The sequence below is a fragment of the Propithecus coquereli genome, unplaced genomic scaffold, assembly GCF_000956105.1.
Source record: "Propithecus coquereli isolate 6110/MARCELLA unplaced genomic scaffold, Pcoq_1.0 Scaffold396, whole genome shotgun sequence".
NCBI lineage: Eukaryota > Metazoa > Chordata > Mammalia > Primates > Indriidae > Propithecus > Propithecus coquereli.
In genome coordinates this window covers 477,758-494,852 of record NW_012149685.1, presented here as the reverse complement: position 1 = coordinate 494,852, position 17,095 = coordinate 477,758, and the positions used below count along the sequence as shown (strand labels likewise).

At 35.9% G+C, this 17,095-nt stretch overlaps 1 protein-coding gene across 1 annotated transcript in view; it reads left to right on the top strand.

Moving 5' to 3' along the window:
- LRRC7 (leucine rich repeat containing 7) overlaps positions 1 to 5,373 on the top strand; it is a 571,016-nt gene extending 565,643 nt beyond the window's left edge. The window contains exon 28 of the mRNA XM_012652676.1: positions 5,266 to 5,373. Coding sequence (XP_012508130.1) covers positions 5,266 to 5,373 — 108 coding nt within the window. The remainder of the gene's footprint in view (positions 1 to 5,265) is intronic.
- Positions 5,374 to 17,095: the final 11,722 nt, after the last annotated feature.

Sequence of the window (17,095 nt, the reverse complement as noted above, 5' to 3'; positions counted from 1 at the left end):
GTTAGCTAAGCAAGGGGAAAATAGTTCCTTCCTCTAAGATCTTCTTTTGTTGCTGTGGCTTAATTAAAATTGTATTTCTTAAATTCAAGGAATTAATAGTGAAGTAATATTAATAATAGTAGCTAACATTCCTCCATTGATTGTTTATAGTGTGCCAGGCCCTGTCCTAAGCACTTGATATATATTAACTCATTTAATCTTTAATAAACTTTTAAAAAGAACTCTTTCAGAGTCCTTCTGGTATTTTGAAGCCATTCCCAGGCAGTCCCTAGTTGTGGTCTTTCAAACAGGCCTCTTGAAGTTTACCAAAGCTCTCATTTAGACCCAAAACATTTCTGGGGACTAGAATTACAGAGAGAGTCCTAGTGTTTATTTGACTCAGTGATGATTGGTATTAAGCTTATTCTCTCCTGGGATATAAGCTCTATTTATGTGTTTTCAATGATCTAACTTTCATTTTTACTTACAAAGTATGAAAACTAAAAGGTGGTGCTTTAAAGTTATGTTAAAAGCTAAGTTATAAAAGGGGTCTCGCTGGCCCTGAATCAGACACCACACTGTGGTTCTCAACATCTTGAAGCCTTCTTTATTTGAAACAAATTTGAGGCTGGAATTACTCCAGCTATTTCCTTTCCCCGTGTTTTCCTCTATGCTACAGAAGAATAGTGTTACTTGGTGCCACTAGAAAATAGCTGATTCTCTTGGATTTCCGGTTGCCTTTATGGGCACTCTACTTTGGTCCCTCTTCAGGATGACTTTTCCCCAGTCTCCTCCTGCCTGGGACTCTTAGGAACCCAAGGTGTCCTGTACCCTCCCCTCAGGGCATTGGTACATGGGAATCTCTGCATTTTACTTCCGCCATCAGGCTAGAGCCAGCTTTCTGCCAACCTCTGGCAAAAAGAATTGGGCCCTGTTTCACCTTTCCCCACCTCACTTGAGACAGGTTTTTCTAGACATCCAGGTTAACCACAAACACTATCTTTCAGTTCCGCCCTACACTTCCAAAGCTACAACCCCTTTTTGCTCCCCTACTTAGATTTCTTTCTTTCACAGTACTCCCTTTTAAACTTATTTTCTGACAAAACTCTCAGCATTGCATCTGGTTAATACCACACTGCAGTAAAACCTAACCTCTGTTGCTAATGAGGCTACCCTGACTTCCTTCCTGAACTCTACACTCTTATTTCCAAATATATGATCAACAGTTCCCTTGCATGTGTTGCTGGTACCACAAACTCCATTGTCTTCCTGTGTAAGTTTGCTATTCCTAAAGATTTCCATTTTCAGTTAATGGCGTCACGATTTGATTCATGTTTGTTTCTTACACCCTTGTCTAATCAGGTACATTCTACCTACTAAGTTTCCTTCTTATTAATTTATTTTCCTCTCAATTCTCCTGGCATTGAGAATTCTCTCAGTTCTCTCTGGCCCTAGCAGGCAGTCTTAGTCTTTCTACTTTCAAGAGAGAGAGAGCTGAAATATAGCCACAACAATCCAATTAAGCCAGAGTCGAAACTATAATAAGAATAAGAGATTCAGCCTCTCTGTAGGTTTTAATTTAGGACTAAATATTATTTCCACAAAGATTTTTAGAATAAGTTAAATTAAACCTGATAGAAATCTGAATCGTAATCACAGCTTTGCAACCACTGTAAAGAAAAGAATTATGTTAGGAGGTGGTATAGCAATAATTTTTAAAGGAAAAATGTTCATTATTTTATCATGGCCAATGAAATGTCAGTTCAAATCACTTGATGTTATTGTAGTCCTATTATTTCAGTGAAGTAATGAGATAAATAATAAGAAAGAATATTATGGTGTCAGGTGGTTCAGACCTAGCCCTTTCCCTGGCTGTGTGACCTCAGAGAAGTTCCTTGTTCTCTCTGAGGTGTAAGTCTTTCATTTATAAAAAGACAGGATTAACCTAGACGAGCAGTTCTCACACTGTGTTTCAGGAGCACTGTGGGGGTTGGAAGGTATTGGCAAGCAAGCTGGTCTCTGTATACAATCCCTCTTCCAACCCCTATCTACTCCCCTTACTCTCTCTCTCTCTCTCTCCAGAAAAATTCTGTTTAAATGTTTTACATATTGAGCTATCTCTCTTCCTTTTGAAGAAAATATTATTTGAACTAACCCCTTCCTTAAAAAAAAAAGCCTCTCCACATTAGCTTATTTTTATGGTTGCTTCCTATGCTAAAGCCTAGGGATCTAAATTACAGGTTGTTTTTTTTTTTTAATTCTTACAAAAATGATTACATATATGGACCATTTTAAAACTCTTGTCCTTGCATGTAATGTTGTAGAATTTATCAGAAATAGCCAGTTTTTCACATACTGAGGGCTGGAGGAGATTCCAGGAACGAGACAAGATAGGACTTGTGGTCCATTGCTAAGCACTTTTGCCAGGTGTGAGTACCAGGAAACTCCTGTTATATATGCTTCAGAGAAACAGCTTCCTTGGAAGTTTCACCTCTTCTCTTTGCCCTCCTCTGAGCTACCCTTGCACTTTATTTCCCTCTTTAGATGTAAATTCAATTCAGCATGCATCTGGTGAGTGCCTACTCTATGTAAGGCATTTTCTATGTTAGTTTTATTTATGTCAACAGCTTATTTTCCCTCCTGAATGGCCACCTCTTTGATGGGAGCCTCCCTGCTTCATCTCCTTCTTATTTCTATGCCTAGCACAATGCTTTGGGAATTCAACACACAACAGACTTTTTTTTTTTTTTTTTTTTTTTTGAGACAGAGTCTAGCTCTGTTGCCGGGGCTAGAGTGCCGTGGCGTCAGCCTAGCTCACAGCAACCTCAAACTCCTGGGCTCAAGCGATCCTTCTGCCTCAGCCTCCTAAGTAGCTGGGACTACAGGCATGCACCATTCCCAGCTAATTTTTATATATATTTTTAGTTGTCCAGATCATTTCTTTCTATTTTTTAGTAGAGACAGGGTCTCGCTCTTGCTCAGGCTGGTCTCAAACTCCTGACCTTGAGCGATCCACCTGCCTCGGCCTCCCAGAATGCTAGGATTACAGGCGTGACCCACCGCGCCCAGCCACAACAGACATTTTTGATTGAAAAAGTGAAAAAGTAATCATATTGGGAGTGGACTAATCTTTGAAAATCCTTCAATAAAAGTATGATTCAATATTAACAGCTATAATTAATTTGCTAAGTTTTATATCACTTACACCCTTAATACTTATATTATTTTTTTAACATTGATATTTTGTCAGGTTTGATGAAGAACAATGTCATACCATTCATGGCCTATAAATATTAGGCAATTTTTCATCCTTGAAACTCTGAGATATTTAAATTTTGAAAATTCTCACTGAGTTTTGGGTTCTTTGCAATTATAGGTTAGAGTCTGTGGATACAGAAATCTGAGCACTCACAAAGTTATTATTAAGTTTTGACATTAAATAACTCCATTATTAAAGTTAAATTTTAATTTTACAATTAAGGTATTCCTTTTGGTCAGATGGAAGGCATTAAGGTAGTCAGTATACACCTCAAAACTACAGTGGAATAAATATATATCTCATACAAGTTCAGTATTTTTCCCGATGTCAGAAACGGTAAGAATAGAAAGAAGAATGTACCACATGCTGTGTTCTCTACTCCTCATTATCAACTGATCAGAAATAACATGAAATGTAACCTCATTATGTGATTTTTACTATAACTTAAAGCAACAATTTTGAGCTGTGTAACACACCCAAAGTTCCACTCAACTACTATTTCCTGCACTGAAACAGTCAATGCCAACTTCCATAGGCATTTATTAAATGTTATGAAGGAATGCATATATAATTTCTTTAATACAAAGCAAATTTATACTTATAATTACATGGTTTTCCATTTTGTTTCCTAGTATTTTCCTTATTGGTAGACATACTATGGTTTTAAAATGCAATATTTCAGAATCTTCTTTATCACATCATTAGTCAACCAGTTTTAAGGAATTAGTGATAAAATATCAGATGCTCTTCATCTATATTTTAAAGGTTGTATAGTATTGCTAGAGATTTAATACTGTTTTAAATTTGGAAAAGCTAAAACTAGTGAAATACTTTAATTTTTAAGTGATTGGTTATTTGAAATATTAATCATATTGTAAGAAAGCATAGAAAAGAGTAAGCAAAATAACAAGGGCAATGTGTGCCCAAAATAAGTATCAATCCGTTGAAAATTGAGAAAGTCAACCAATTAACTGGCTCTATTACCTGTACTTTGCTAAGCAGTCAACTTGACTGACTCTTCTGAATGAACTAAGTCTCAGACTGCAAGGAAAGCAATCACATAACTGTCAATCATTTAGTTGCAAAGATTTATTTCTACCAGGTTTCAATAAGATTGTGTTTTATTTTGGCCTTCATGGTACTAAAGGCTTATGGGACCCGCTTCTCTGTACTACTAGTAAAAATCATTCCAATCAAGACAATCTGCAATTTAATGGAGAGAAAACCAAAGAACCATAAGCACTCACTTAAAAGAAGAATATATATTTCGTGACATAAATATCAAATAATAGCCAGCTGGGATCTTGAAATTATAACCTTGGGCTAAGTATGTTTAAAATTAATTTTGATTATTTATATTGATGATTCTTAACTAGAAGGCAGCAGGCATGTCCTCTATCACTAATGTCAGTGTGCTTTATCCCTAAGGGACACATCCCTCAGGTATATTGGATTGGGTTGAGAACCACTAGTGTAGACAATGAATATAATTGCATTTACCAATGGGGGAAATAAAAAAATATTTCTTTAATATAAAAATATATAAACCAAGAACTTTCAATACGTCAAAATAAGATCTAATTGTACTATGGATGTCCAGTCATATCTGGCATGATTGAAATATTTGAACATGCCGATGAGGTTTTTTTGTATAACACTAGGGTAATGGCCATGTGCACACTTTCAAACCACCCAACTAAGCTCCTGCCAAAACAAATCAGAACAATAACAACAGAACTAAACTACAATATCACCAGTACAGCTATCTGTTATTCACCAGTGGTAATTTTATGATTGGCACAGTGGGAAAGACATATTGGGTACTTGATAAATATTTGTTGAATTCACAAATTGGATTGAATCGGGGTAAAATTAATTAGTTACATCTGTAGTTGAAATTTCATTGTGAATTTTAAAAACAGCTAATTTTTTATGGCTCAGTGCTCCCATGAATCTTATGATTAGAAACAATGATACAGTGATAAACAGTTTGCACTGATTGCCTTGTTTTATTTGTGTATTTACAGGCAAATGGACACAGTTTTGTACATATGGAACATGAAAAAGCTGTATTACTACTGAAGAGTTTCCAGAACACAGTAGACCTAGTTATTCAACGTGAGCTTACTGTCTAAATATTTTTTATAAATAGTGAAGATACGTCTAGCCAGACCTAATGTTCAAAAATAAATTTATACATAGAAACAAATTTTGCCAATTGCTGGACCAATGGCAAACATTAGTGCCAAATGTATAATACTATATGTTAGCACTGATCATCCTTAAAAAATGTTAACTCTATAAATATGATGTTCATGTGGTTATGTATTAGTTTTAATTGTCAGCCTCTGGCTGTGCATTGGTGCAGTTTTGTTTTTGTTTTTGTTTTTTTAATCAAATAAGTTTCCTCTCAAAGTGGATTTCATATAATTTCGGAGCACGGAAGCACACACAAGCTCTTTACGAATTCTGCTCTCCATCAGAAACACTGCCTCAAAGTTGTATATGCCTTTATATAGAAAATACAAATATAAAGAATTGTAATTCCCATAAAATATTTCTAGCACAAGGTATATGTTGGCATATATACAAAAACAATATAGATGAAAACAATATTTTCATAAACTAAACATCTCGGATTGAGAAAGAAAATATATCTTAAAATAAGACTTTACTATATTGAATCTTTTTCAATAAAAATTACATGATAATGCCTTATGAAAGTAACTGTACATATGGTATAAAGTGTTTATATTTGGTTCCATATTCATTTGCTAAATTCTCATAACAGAGTGAAATATTTCATAAATTAGCCATTTATCTCTGGGACCCGAATAAAATACAATAAACTAATTTGTTCAATGCCTTTAGCATTTAGCCAATTACCAAACATGCAGAGTTTAGAAACAGACTAAAAGTCATTGTAGATAACTCTTTTTCACCACAAATTTAAGCAGTGGATGATGGGTGGCAGGAAAGGTATTGCTTTATTTCTTTCAAGTTTATGTTGATTATAAACTGTAGCCCCTGTAATTTCTTTACTTGTAAATGTGGAATTTATTTGTGTGTTGCTTAATTTAATTTGCTACTTTTAAATCATTTAAAATGAGTTTTGGGAATTGACAAAATTTATCATTAAGAAAGACTGTTGTCAGAAAATTATGGTGGGTGATTAAAAAACTTTGGTATTTAAATATGAAACTTCAAATATAATTTCTCAGAGCTGTAGTTTACCTATATTATTAATTTTGATGCCTAATTTTGTGGGCAGAAATAGATAAAATACTTTTTTTCTAAAAAATGTGTTAAGTCATATAAAATTCTGAATGCTTTCTCAGTGGAAAGAAAGATAAGCAAAGTTAATGTAGAATTATTTACTTTTGCATTGAAACTATTTTCCTCCATAAATAATCAAAATTCATTTTATTATCCTTTAAAAATATTTCTCTTTTATATTAGTCATTAATTTGATTAAAATATTAATTTAAAATTACAGAATAATTTCCCAGTTGATTATATGCATTCTCTCATATTTCCACATCTTTCTTATGTTATATAATTAATTTACTTTACATGCTAGTGTCTCAAGTATTCTATTAGTATTTTCACAATAGTATCACATATTGATATCACCAAAGCTCTGAGAATAATATTTGTAAGTTAATTGTTTTATGGGGACATTGAAAATATTGTATTTTTGTAGGGTCTATTAAAATGAGTGTCACTTATTAGAAGTACAGTAGTATTTTTTGGCAATAGAATTTGTCACTTGAAGGCAAATGATACTTCACTTTATAGATGATGCACTAATTTTGATGTTGCTTTATGTCAGGGTGACATTATATCATGATTTTATAGGGTTTGACAATTAGCTAATGATTAAATGATTGGCCTACTTAGTATGTTTCCCAGAAGTAACTTTTAAATGCATTTTAATATATTGAGAGTTTCTGATGAGAAATGTCTTTCAGAGCCTAATTTTCTTTGTCAAAAACTCATGCCAAGCCACTGTATACAGATATTATAGGATGATCATCATTAACCAAGATAGAGGTCATCGTTGGCCTCACAAGATCACTTAAACAAATAATAAACTCATAGGTGTAGTTTGGTGGCAATGAAATATCTCAGATCATCCCGTCAGTTTTGTTTAATCTTTTATGGGAGAGGTGGGAGAAGAGCCAGATACTGCCCCAAGTCTTTTTCTTATGTCAGGTTCCCACATCAAACCCAAGGCTTCAGGAAATGCTTCTGAGGCACACAGCTGAGAGAATCACAATCCTAGCAAACACTTCTGCCACTTCTGATGTGACAACATTATCTTGAGCCAATGCTTTAATACTTCCTATTCTGCAGTTCAGAAATGAGGAAAGAGAAAAGGGATCTATGACCAACTGAAAGGGAAATCTGAAATGCCAAAGCACCTCATTATCAATTGCACTGTCATGTGGCATACTGAGAACAGGCAGGTAATAATGAAAAGAGGCATTTTTTTTTTTTTTTTTTAGGTTGGCTGAATAGAGCCACTAATCCCTTGAAGGGAAAAGATCTAATTGATTCTGTAGGTGACAAAACCCAGTAATACATTGATTTTTGATTATTGACTTTTTGCAGTAACTGGTTTTGCTACCTGAAAATAGAATCTGGTTCATGTAACAATAACAAAAATAGTCAAGGGTGTGCTTTTTTAAAAAAAGAAAAATCAACAGCAACAAAAAGGAATGGAATTCATGATGGCTCCAACAGACTCTACCTCTTGGTCTTTGATTTTAATTGGACTTCTTCTGCTCGGGAAGCTGTTTATATGTAATGGGTCAGTAAAATCTAATGGAGGGGACTGAGAAAGGTTGGAGGTGGAAAGAACAAGCACTGAAAATCATTAGTAGAATTGTCACAGATTTTGCAAGATATAGACATTACTGGACAATTTTAAAAACTACTTACAAGGCTTAAAATATTTTGTCATAAAAGCTCTGTTAATAATAATTCCAGCCTTCCAGACAAAACGAGTTATCTAAATATACATAACTTCAAAATGTAAATGTAAAATATAAATGCATTTTTGAAAAACAATGTTCAAAGTCAGTATTACAAATATTTACATTGTGCTAATTTATTGCTCATTGAAGCCTATAGAAGATACATGTCCCAGTTACTTAGAATTGTAATTACATAAACGTCAAACAATCTCAGTTATTTCTAGACCTTTCCTTGGATCACCACCTTCAAGATGAAAAACAGCTTTAAAGAGGGAGTGGCACAACAACATAAATTTGCTTTTAAGAGGATTGCACACATATCACTAATATAATTGCTTATTTAAAAATAGAACTGAAATATCAAATAACAGGTGAGCTAAAGAGAAAGAATATTCAAAAGTGAAAAAACATTGAAAAAATTATATTTATGTATTCAAATATTAAGTGAAAAGTATCTGAATTTGCCAAAATGATTAGATGAAGGAAACCAAAAAACACTTTAATTTTAATCATGAAATCTATTTAATATCTCTACCACAATTTAAAGCTTTGGAAAACATAGTGTGCTTGACAACTAGTCTTTCCATTGGCTTTTATTGCTGTCCTTAATCAATTTCTGCCCCTCATTGTCACACAGATCAAGAATGTCTATTCTGATAAATACACTCTTATCAAGAGCCAAGAGTACAATGTAACCAGATAAAAAGCTATATTGATATAGGATTACCACTCTAAGTCTTTGGTAAATTCAATTAGACAACATCTTTGACTGACTCCTGATATACTGACCAAAGAGCAGCCTTTTTGGAACACTGGGTCAGTAAAAAATTTGTACAAATAATGAAATCCAATACATTAAGAAGATGGGTCCTGTATCTAGTATAAAGAAAAGCAGAGTTGAAGTTCCACCTTAGCTCCTCTCACAGAAATGCTAAATCTTTCTGAGCTTAATTCAGTGTTCTGACTGGACTGGTGATATGTCCTCCCTTATGCTTATAGTTACCTGATCATCTGGGAATTAGGGGGAAACCTCCAGATTAGAGATCACTTACGTGAATGTTTTCCCTTAGCAATACAACCACCTCGCATTAAGAAAAGTATCCTGCCTTGGCTCAGAATATTTCCCCATCACCCAATGAGACCATACCACAAAACTGCATTAGCAAGAAAATGGAATGTGGGCTATGGACAAATAGATGTGCACCATGGAAAGCATGTGGGTTAATATTATAGAAGATCCTGAGTATCAGCTTTCCTATACATCTTTTTTGATTTAAACTATTCAGAGAACGTATTAATATTTTCCAAGACACTCCACTATATAAAACTAAGGTAGACGCAATCAAATTTTCCAGTTCTTTCTTGAAATTTCTGGGGGCATTTCTGTTTCTAGGATGTAAAACTGACCTCTCTTCATTGCTGCTGTCGCTGCTATAGAGCCATCCTCCAACTCCCCATGCTGTTCCAAGGCAGTGGATGTTTGCTTCTATCCTGCTGAAACAAAGATAAGATCCCCCTTCAGAGGTCTAGCTGTTTGGAGATCCTTGGGTATCAGCTGATGATGGTTCCAGCTTCCAATCTGGGAGGATTTTCTTGGTTGATCAAGGAACTTGTAGTAGTAACATTAACCAAGGCCCAAAGGTGGAGCGCGTACCATGTTACTGACAACAGCAAACAAAACTTGTGTGCAAGGGTGAGGATGGCAATACCTTAATAAAACCGTGTTTCCACTTCTGTTTTTAAAATGTTGGATTTTGCCAGACTGCAGGACTTTCTCTAACTTCCCAGCTACTTGTTACTGGGATAGGTTCCAGTGTTCCTTGCCTTTAACACTGTCTGCAAGAGAAGGGTTTGGAAACACTCTCCTGTGAGGGTAAAAATTGTGTGGCTTCTACTTCGGAGAATTCAGAGATTTTTGAAAAACTGAGAGGAAAAGTCCATTCTAAATTCTTATTTTAAAACATACAGTACAAATATAGAAATATTGAATCCCTTAGGCTTTTAACTATGTGATTATCTTAACTGCCCTGAGAGCAGTTCTATGAGAAGTAAGGAGAAAAGACTGAGAGGGGGGAGATAATTTACTGGTTCCAACTTTAGAGGCAGTTTTTTTCAGCTGGTAGAGTTTCCCTGGTTGGGTTCTGTGCAGGACAGTCAGCTCATACTCTTTGTAACAATACAGTGAGCACTAAGCAAGGTAAGAGATGGGCCTGGATTAAGGCATACACAGACGAGAAGGGTATCTCTGTAGTTACATCAATACTTCCCCAAACTATCTGCAAAACATTCTCTTGTTTTGCCTAATTTTGTTAATGGCAGAACCTCAAAAAGTGGAAGGTTGTACAATTCAGGCAGTGTTTGTGTAGAAAGTACTGAAATCCTATGACTCTTATTAGTCTGGTATTGGAACCAGTAGGGCTGACCCAAAGAAAAAGTCATGGGTCAAATTTCCACAAGTGAGATTTACAAACCTAGCATAATTTTTTTTCTCCTTTAAAAAAAATGGCTCTTTTTTTTCATTCTTTAAGCTACCATAAGTTTCAATGGAGATAGAAATCGGTTTTGAAAAAAAAGTTAAATGAATCATCCAACCCTTCTCCAGTTTTGAAAGTATAATTTTTCTATCGCTGTTGCTCAAGTGTATTGTTTGTGCTGGTTTTTTCCTCCTTTAAAATAATATGCTGAGTAAGCAGCCTAACAAATAGCCAGGTAACTGTAAATCTCTATACCTAGAGTAAAATATCTTAGTACAGAGACTTTTATTTTCATCAGCAAACTCCTGTATTTCCTCCACAGGAAGACATTTACTGTAGCTGAATCTCAGAGGCTTAAGGTATGTCATTCATAAATTAAAAACATTTGGAGACATTTCACTGAAAAATATAACAAAAACATTAAATGCAATGATTACAAATATTAAAATAAATATTTGTTGAGCCTCGACTATGTATTAGGCACTACAAGGGATATAATGTGGTAATGTGGTCTCCTCTGCACAGAATCTCACAATCAAGTGGAAAGATGAGAGAAGTTCCAGATCAAAGAAAGTACAAGGCAATGTGGTGAGTCCCTTTGTCCCTGCCTGCAACCCACCTATTGCAAAAGGAAGTAGACTTTTATCTAGTCAAATCTGTTTGGGTTTAAGCATGGTTGCTCCATTTGGAGCTGCAGATAAAGTCTTCCTACTGGGTCCTCCAGCCTACAAATATTTACCAGGATTTAGGGCAACATTTGATGGGCTAGACATGGCGAGAGTGGATACCTTACTGGACAAGATAAATATCAACGAGAATCTCTTAAATCTCTGGAAGAGGGGCCAGAATTTTGACAGTTTGTACTACAGAGGAAAGGTGATATAATGAAGGATAGTGTCCCTCAGTCTGATCCAGCACTGTATTTATATGCCCCCAGTGTTAAGGAAAAAGAAACTGAAGTCAACACTTGAAAAGACATGGGGTGTTTGAAAATTTTCCTCTAGGTTGAGTTCCCCCAAAAGGTCCCTCCTATGACTACTATCAGGGAGCATGGGAGTCCATGCAGTACAATATTAGAGTGACCCACTCAGAAATGCAATGAGTCGAACAGCCATTCAGCTGGCTGCGTTTCATTTTACTTCACTTGTGGGGTGAATAAGATTTTCACTGCACGTTGTTCAACTGATCCCATGAGAATACTGTTTGCATGAGGTTGGTTCACATATATCCATATATCATAAACATCTGTTTATTCTTCCAAGAAAAGCTTGACCCTCTGAATCTAGAAATGGTTTATTTTTTCTTCACCCTATACATACTTAGTATTTTAGACACATGGAAATCCTTAGCTTCCTCAAGTACTAGCTGTGCTTTTGTATCTGAGCTCTTGCCCACACTGATTTCTCTTCTGGAATGCCTTCCTCTTCCTGTTTCCTTTCTAAATTATCAAAATCATATGTAGCCTTCAGGGTCCAGCTCAAATAGCACTACAACCATGAAACCCTCCCTAATCTTAATGGGAAGAAATTTCTCTTCCTTAGTATCACTATATTAATTTTTAATATTAATATTTTATACTATCTTTCACATTCTGCTTGAGATTATAGCTATTTGGTATTTGTTCTTTCTCTCCTATCAACTGTAAGCACCTTGAGAGGATGAGACAATACTTAACAGAGGCCTTCAAGACAGAAGAGCCTCAGGAGGTAAGCAAAACATCTGGTTTTGCTTAAAAAGAAACAGGGTGTTTGAAAAGATTCTTCTATGTTGAGTGCCTCCAAAAGGTTCTTCCAGACGTTTTACTTACCATATATCCTTAATGCCTGTCATAGTGTCAGAAGCATAGTAGATGCTCAATAAATATTTGTGCAGTGATTAAATGGATGACAGGTCTGGCAAGTAAATGCACTTAATAAATATTGAATTAAACGGAAAGTTGATGTTCAATTTGTGTAACCTTAGATCACAAACCTTTTACCTTCTCAGCTCATTCATCATTCTCAGTTTTTTAAAAAATTCTCCCTCTTAACCCAATCTTCCTCCCCTCCCCAGCATTTTTCTAAGACCTCGTAGGCCTTTTCTTCTGTGTTTCAGCAGTTTCGCTTAATTTCCTTCTTATGTTTTATAAGGAACTTAACACTGTCCTAAAAGTTTAAGAAGTGGCTTTTGTTCATTTAATTGGAGTACATCACATCTATCCTTTTGATTTGCTTGGTTTTTATTTCTCTTCTGGGAAGAAGTCATGCCTATAGTTACCAGAAATATCTCAGAGAAATGAATACATGGGGTTGAATTCATAGAGCCAGGGTTTTGGCATCTTAGAGATGATGAAGCCCAGTTCCCTCATTTTACCAGAGGCCCCCATAGCCCGGAGAGGTGAAATGACTCTGTGAACTAAGGAGACGATAGTATATAGTTGAGTCTGATTTTAGACTCTTTTTCAAGATTCTTCTACCTCTATATTGTGACTTGGTAGATTACTTTGCCTAAGCTAGTTTTGTAATTTGGAGGTAGGGGGAAGAGTAAAGGGTGTTGTGAGAGAGATGGGGCTAGGGAAGGGTAGTTAGAAGAAAGGGGTCTCCATCCCCATTTTACCTCTATGATTTGACTGCTGCCTCATGCTGCCTGTTCTAGACAAAGGAGTAGTCTGTCCACAGGTCTTTGGCTACAGTTCAGCATTACAATGTTTACACACTGCACTTTGGCATCATTTCATCATTTCATCATTTCATAGATCCTACCCCCTACATCCCTAAATTGAAAATTTCATATAGTCCAGCCAAAATTCTCATGCTACTGCAAGAGCACAGAATATCAGGGTTTTCAGGGTTACCTTGATAAAACCATATTCTCCCTCACAATTATTTTTTAAAGACAGGGTTTCTTACTTGGTCTCCCGGGATGGAGTACAGTGGCAAGATCATAGCTCACTGCAGCCTTGAACTCCTAGGCTCAAGAGATCCTCTTGCCTCAGCCTCCCGAGTAGCTGGGACTAGAAGTGCACTATCACGCCTGGCTAATGTTTCTTACTTTTTGTAGAGACAGGGTCTTGCTATGTTATCCAGGCTGGCCTCAAATTCCTGGCCTCAAGTGACCCTCCCACGTTGGCCTCCCAAAGTGCTAGGATGACAGGTGTGAGCTACTGTGCCAGGCCCCGGGACCTATTATAGAGGTCAGAATCTGGCCTGTTGATCTCAAAGTAAAAAGAGAGCATACTATTTATACTGCCATGAGCATTGGCTTCATTCGATCCCTTCCTTGTAGAGATAAAAAATGGAATCCAGCCACTAAGTGGAGAGAGCCTCAGATTAGTAAGCTCCTGATCACAGTTTCTTTATTCCCTCATGGGACCTTCATTTCTTTGCAAATGAAACATTTCTGTCTTAGCTTTCTCTCAAAAATATTTGCCGTGTTTTTCCTATTTGAGTTTCATAGCAATTCATAGACTCCAGAATTGAGTGAAATATTCCCAAACATTAAATTGTTTTGTCATTTACTATTTTGCTTATACTACTAATACTTATTACCCCTATCCTGCCTCTGTTTTTTAATTTCTTGTATAAGGAGAACTTGCTAACTCTCTGTTTTGGAAAATTATGCCTTATTTTCATAAGATTTTTGATTTAAAAAGATTTAGACCACCCGAAGGATGGACATATTTGAAACTCAGACTTAGAGGCAGGGGGAGCAAGGGCAACATACGTAACCTAAACATCTGTACCCCCATAATATGCTGAAATAAAAAAAAAAAAAGATTTAGAAGTTGTGAGTCTAGCCTGAAGGAAACTTTCATCATTGTTTTCTTTGATAGTATAATGCCTCAGACTCTCCAGAGGCTTACTATTTTGTCTTACAACCCTGTGTCTGTGTATTTACATGAGGAAAAGAATGCCAAGGTCTCCTTGAATAAAAATGAATGAAAAATGAAAGTGAAATATTAAGAGTGACATTATCTTAGGAGATTAAGTGGGTAAGAATATTTTAGAATAGTAAGAGTATTTTAAGTATTTTTAAGTAAGAGTATTTTAGAATAATGAATAAGAGCAAGAATAGATTAGGACTGGGAGGGAGAGAAATTAATAAATTATTAAGGAAGTGAGAATGAGAAAAGGAAAAGAAGGCCGATAAAGGACTGATACAGAGAAACTGGATGAAAAAAAACAGATTCAGGCATATCCTCCAGTCCAGTCTCTTGGCTCTGGTGACCACATCCCTTTCTTCAGATGACCCCCAAATTCCCTTCCTCTCCCTCTCCTCTCCCTGGGCCTGAAGAGTGATCTTTCAGTTCTTGGTTTCTGGCCTCCCTCCTGCTCTTCCAGATGTCAAAAGACTTTGAACTGAAAAATAAGGCATATATTGGAAATATAATTGTTATTCCTTTCTAGAAACTATTTTTGTAATGTAGCAGGTAATTTTTCAGTCATGTAATTACTCTGAACAAGGAAAATCACTAAAAGATATCTCATAAAAACAAAATTTCCAGAGCAATAATGGCCAATATCAAACAACATAGCCATGGGTAAAAGTTCTGTGGAGAAATGAGCAAAATTTTTGTTCTATCGTAAGACAGAGAAGGGCCTTGACAGATCTGGTTCATCTGTCTACCTTCAGGGAAGAATTAATGCTATTCTTAAATTTCTCCAGAGAAGGGCCTACCACTTACCTCTGCAACCCACTCTGATAAAGCAACAAATTGTGTTTCGTCTCAATAAAAACCTCTGTTTAAATTATCGCGTTCGAGTCTGACACATACTGTTCTCACATATAGTTGGACACATCCACATATTTTTTAAGGAACATGCGTCTGCAGTTGAGAAGAGCCACCACTAGATGGAGACCTTACATCTACTTTTTATATCTGAGCCTTGGCAAGTCCTACCACACACTCAGCACAGCCTGTTTTTATGCCTGCTGTGCTGATGTGATTATTAACAATACCCTTTTCCATACTCTTCTGAGAGAATTAATTTGAAATAATGCTCTAAATTTTAAAAATATAAGGGAAAAATATAAGAGGTTTGAGATTATTTTAAGCAGTTTCTATATTTTTTGTTTTTGTTTTCTTCAAGTAACCCATGAATGAGTTTTCTGTATTTTTTGACTGAATCTCTGAGATGTTATCAACCACCTAAAAACCAATCATAGAGTCAGAGATTGCTCCCTCTCGAAGCCTTGAGCAAGTGTGTGCTTTAAAGTTTTGAGGTTCCTTAATTTTTTGGTTTAATTATGACATCCACTAGTTTAATATTTCTCTAATTTGCTTTTGTTTTCCAAATATTTTGTGCCTATCTCCCATTATTTTAACCACACTTCCTTCAGATATTCTCAATCCAAGTACATATAGAAGAAATAGATATGCTGTAATTACTCAAAAATAAAATGAATTTTTTTGAGACAGGGTCTGGCTGTGTTGCCGGGGCTAGAGTGCAGTGGCATCATAGCTCACTGCAACCTCAAACTACTGGCTCAAGCAATCTACCTGCCCCAGCCTCCTAAGTAGCTGGGACTACAGGTGCACACCACCATGTCTGGTTAATTTTTTTAATATATATATATTTTTTTGTAGACACAAGGTCTTGAACTCCCAGCCTCCCAAAGTGCTAGGATTGCAGGTGTGAGTCACCGCACCTGGCGTTGAAATTTATGTTTTAAGTGAGCTCTCCAAAACTTAAACATCAGGAACTTAACTAAGTTTGCCTAGCATAGCCATCTTTATAAAATTATAAAACTAGCCCAGTCTGATATGTGTGTATCTTGGTGTAGCTTTATTTCTATTTGGCAGTAACTAGACATCTGGCATAAACTCATCTTTAATTTTATCCATGCGTGTAAGTAATCAGCATATTATAATTAGATTATAACTTGTTATGAAGTGAATAAGGAATGTATTTCAAAATGTATCTCATAAACTGGTAATCAGATTCCAGGCATAGTTTACAATCTCCTTTAGCCTCTCTTCTGTCAGTCAGAATGTCCGGGTGTTGAATGCACAGAGCTCCTGGCAGCCTTGGTGACATGTGTCCTCAAGTTATTTTGGTTCTTAGATATTTGGAATTTCAGAGCCTCTGATGGCTGGATTACTGCTAAACAAACAAACAAAAAAGCCAAATGTTTCTGTTTACTACTTCCAAGTTAATTATATCCTCACCCCTCACCCTCACAACTTAGCCATCACCCTTGTCTGGGCTTCTCCTTTGCTAACTCCATCAAAACCCTACTTATTTATGGTTTCAGAGTGTTTCTCTGCCAACCATTTAATCCTTTTTTCTTCCAATTCAGAGCAAAAGTAGAGGGGAAAGCAAGGTGTTCTTTCCTGAAGTTTGCGTGGAAGTATTTAAATCCTCTGGTGTTTTCCCCTCCAAAACCCCAGTTTCCTTCTAGCCACATGATCGCCAGCTATGAAT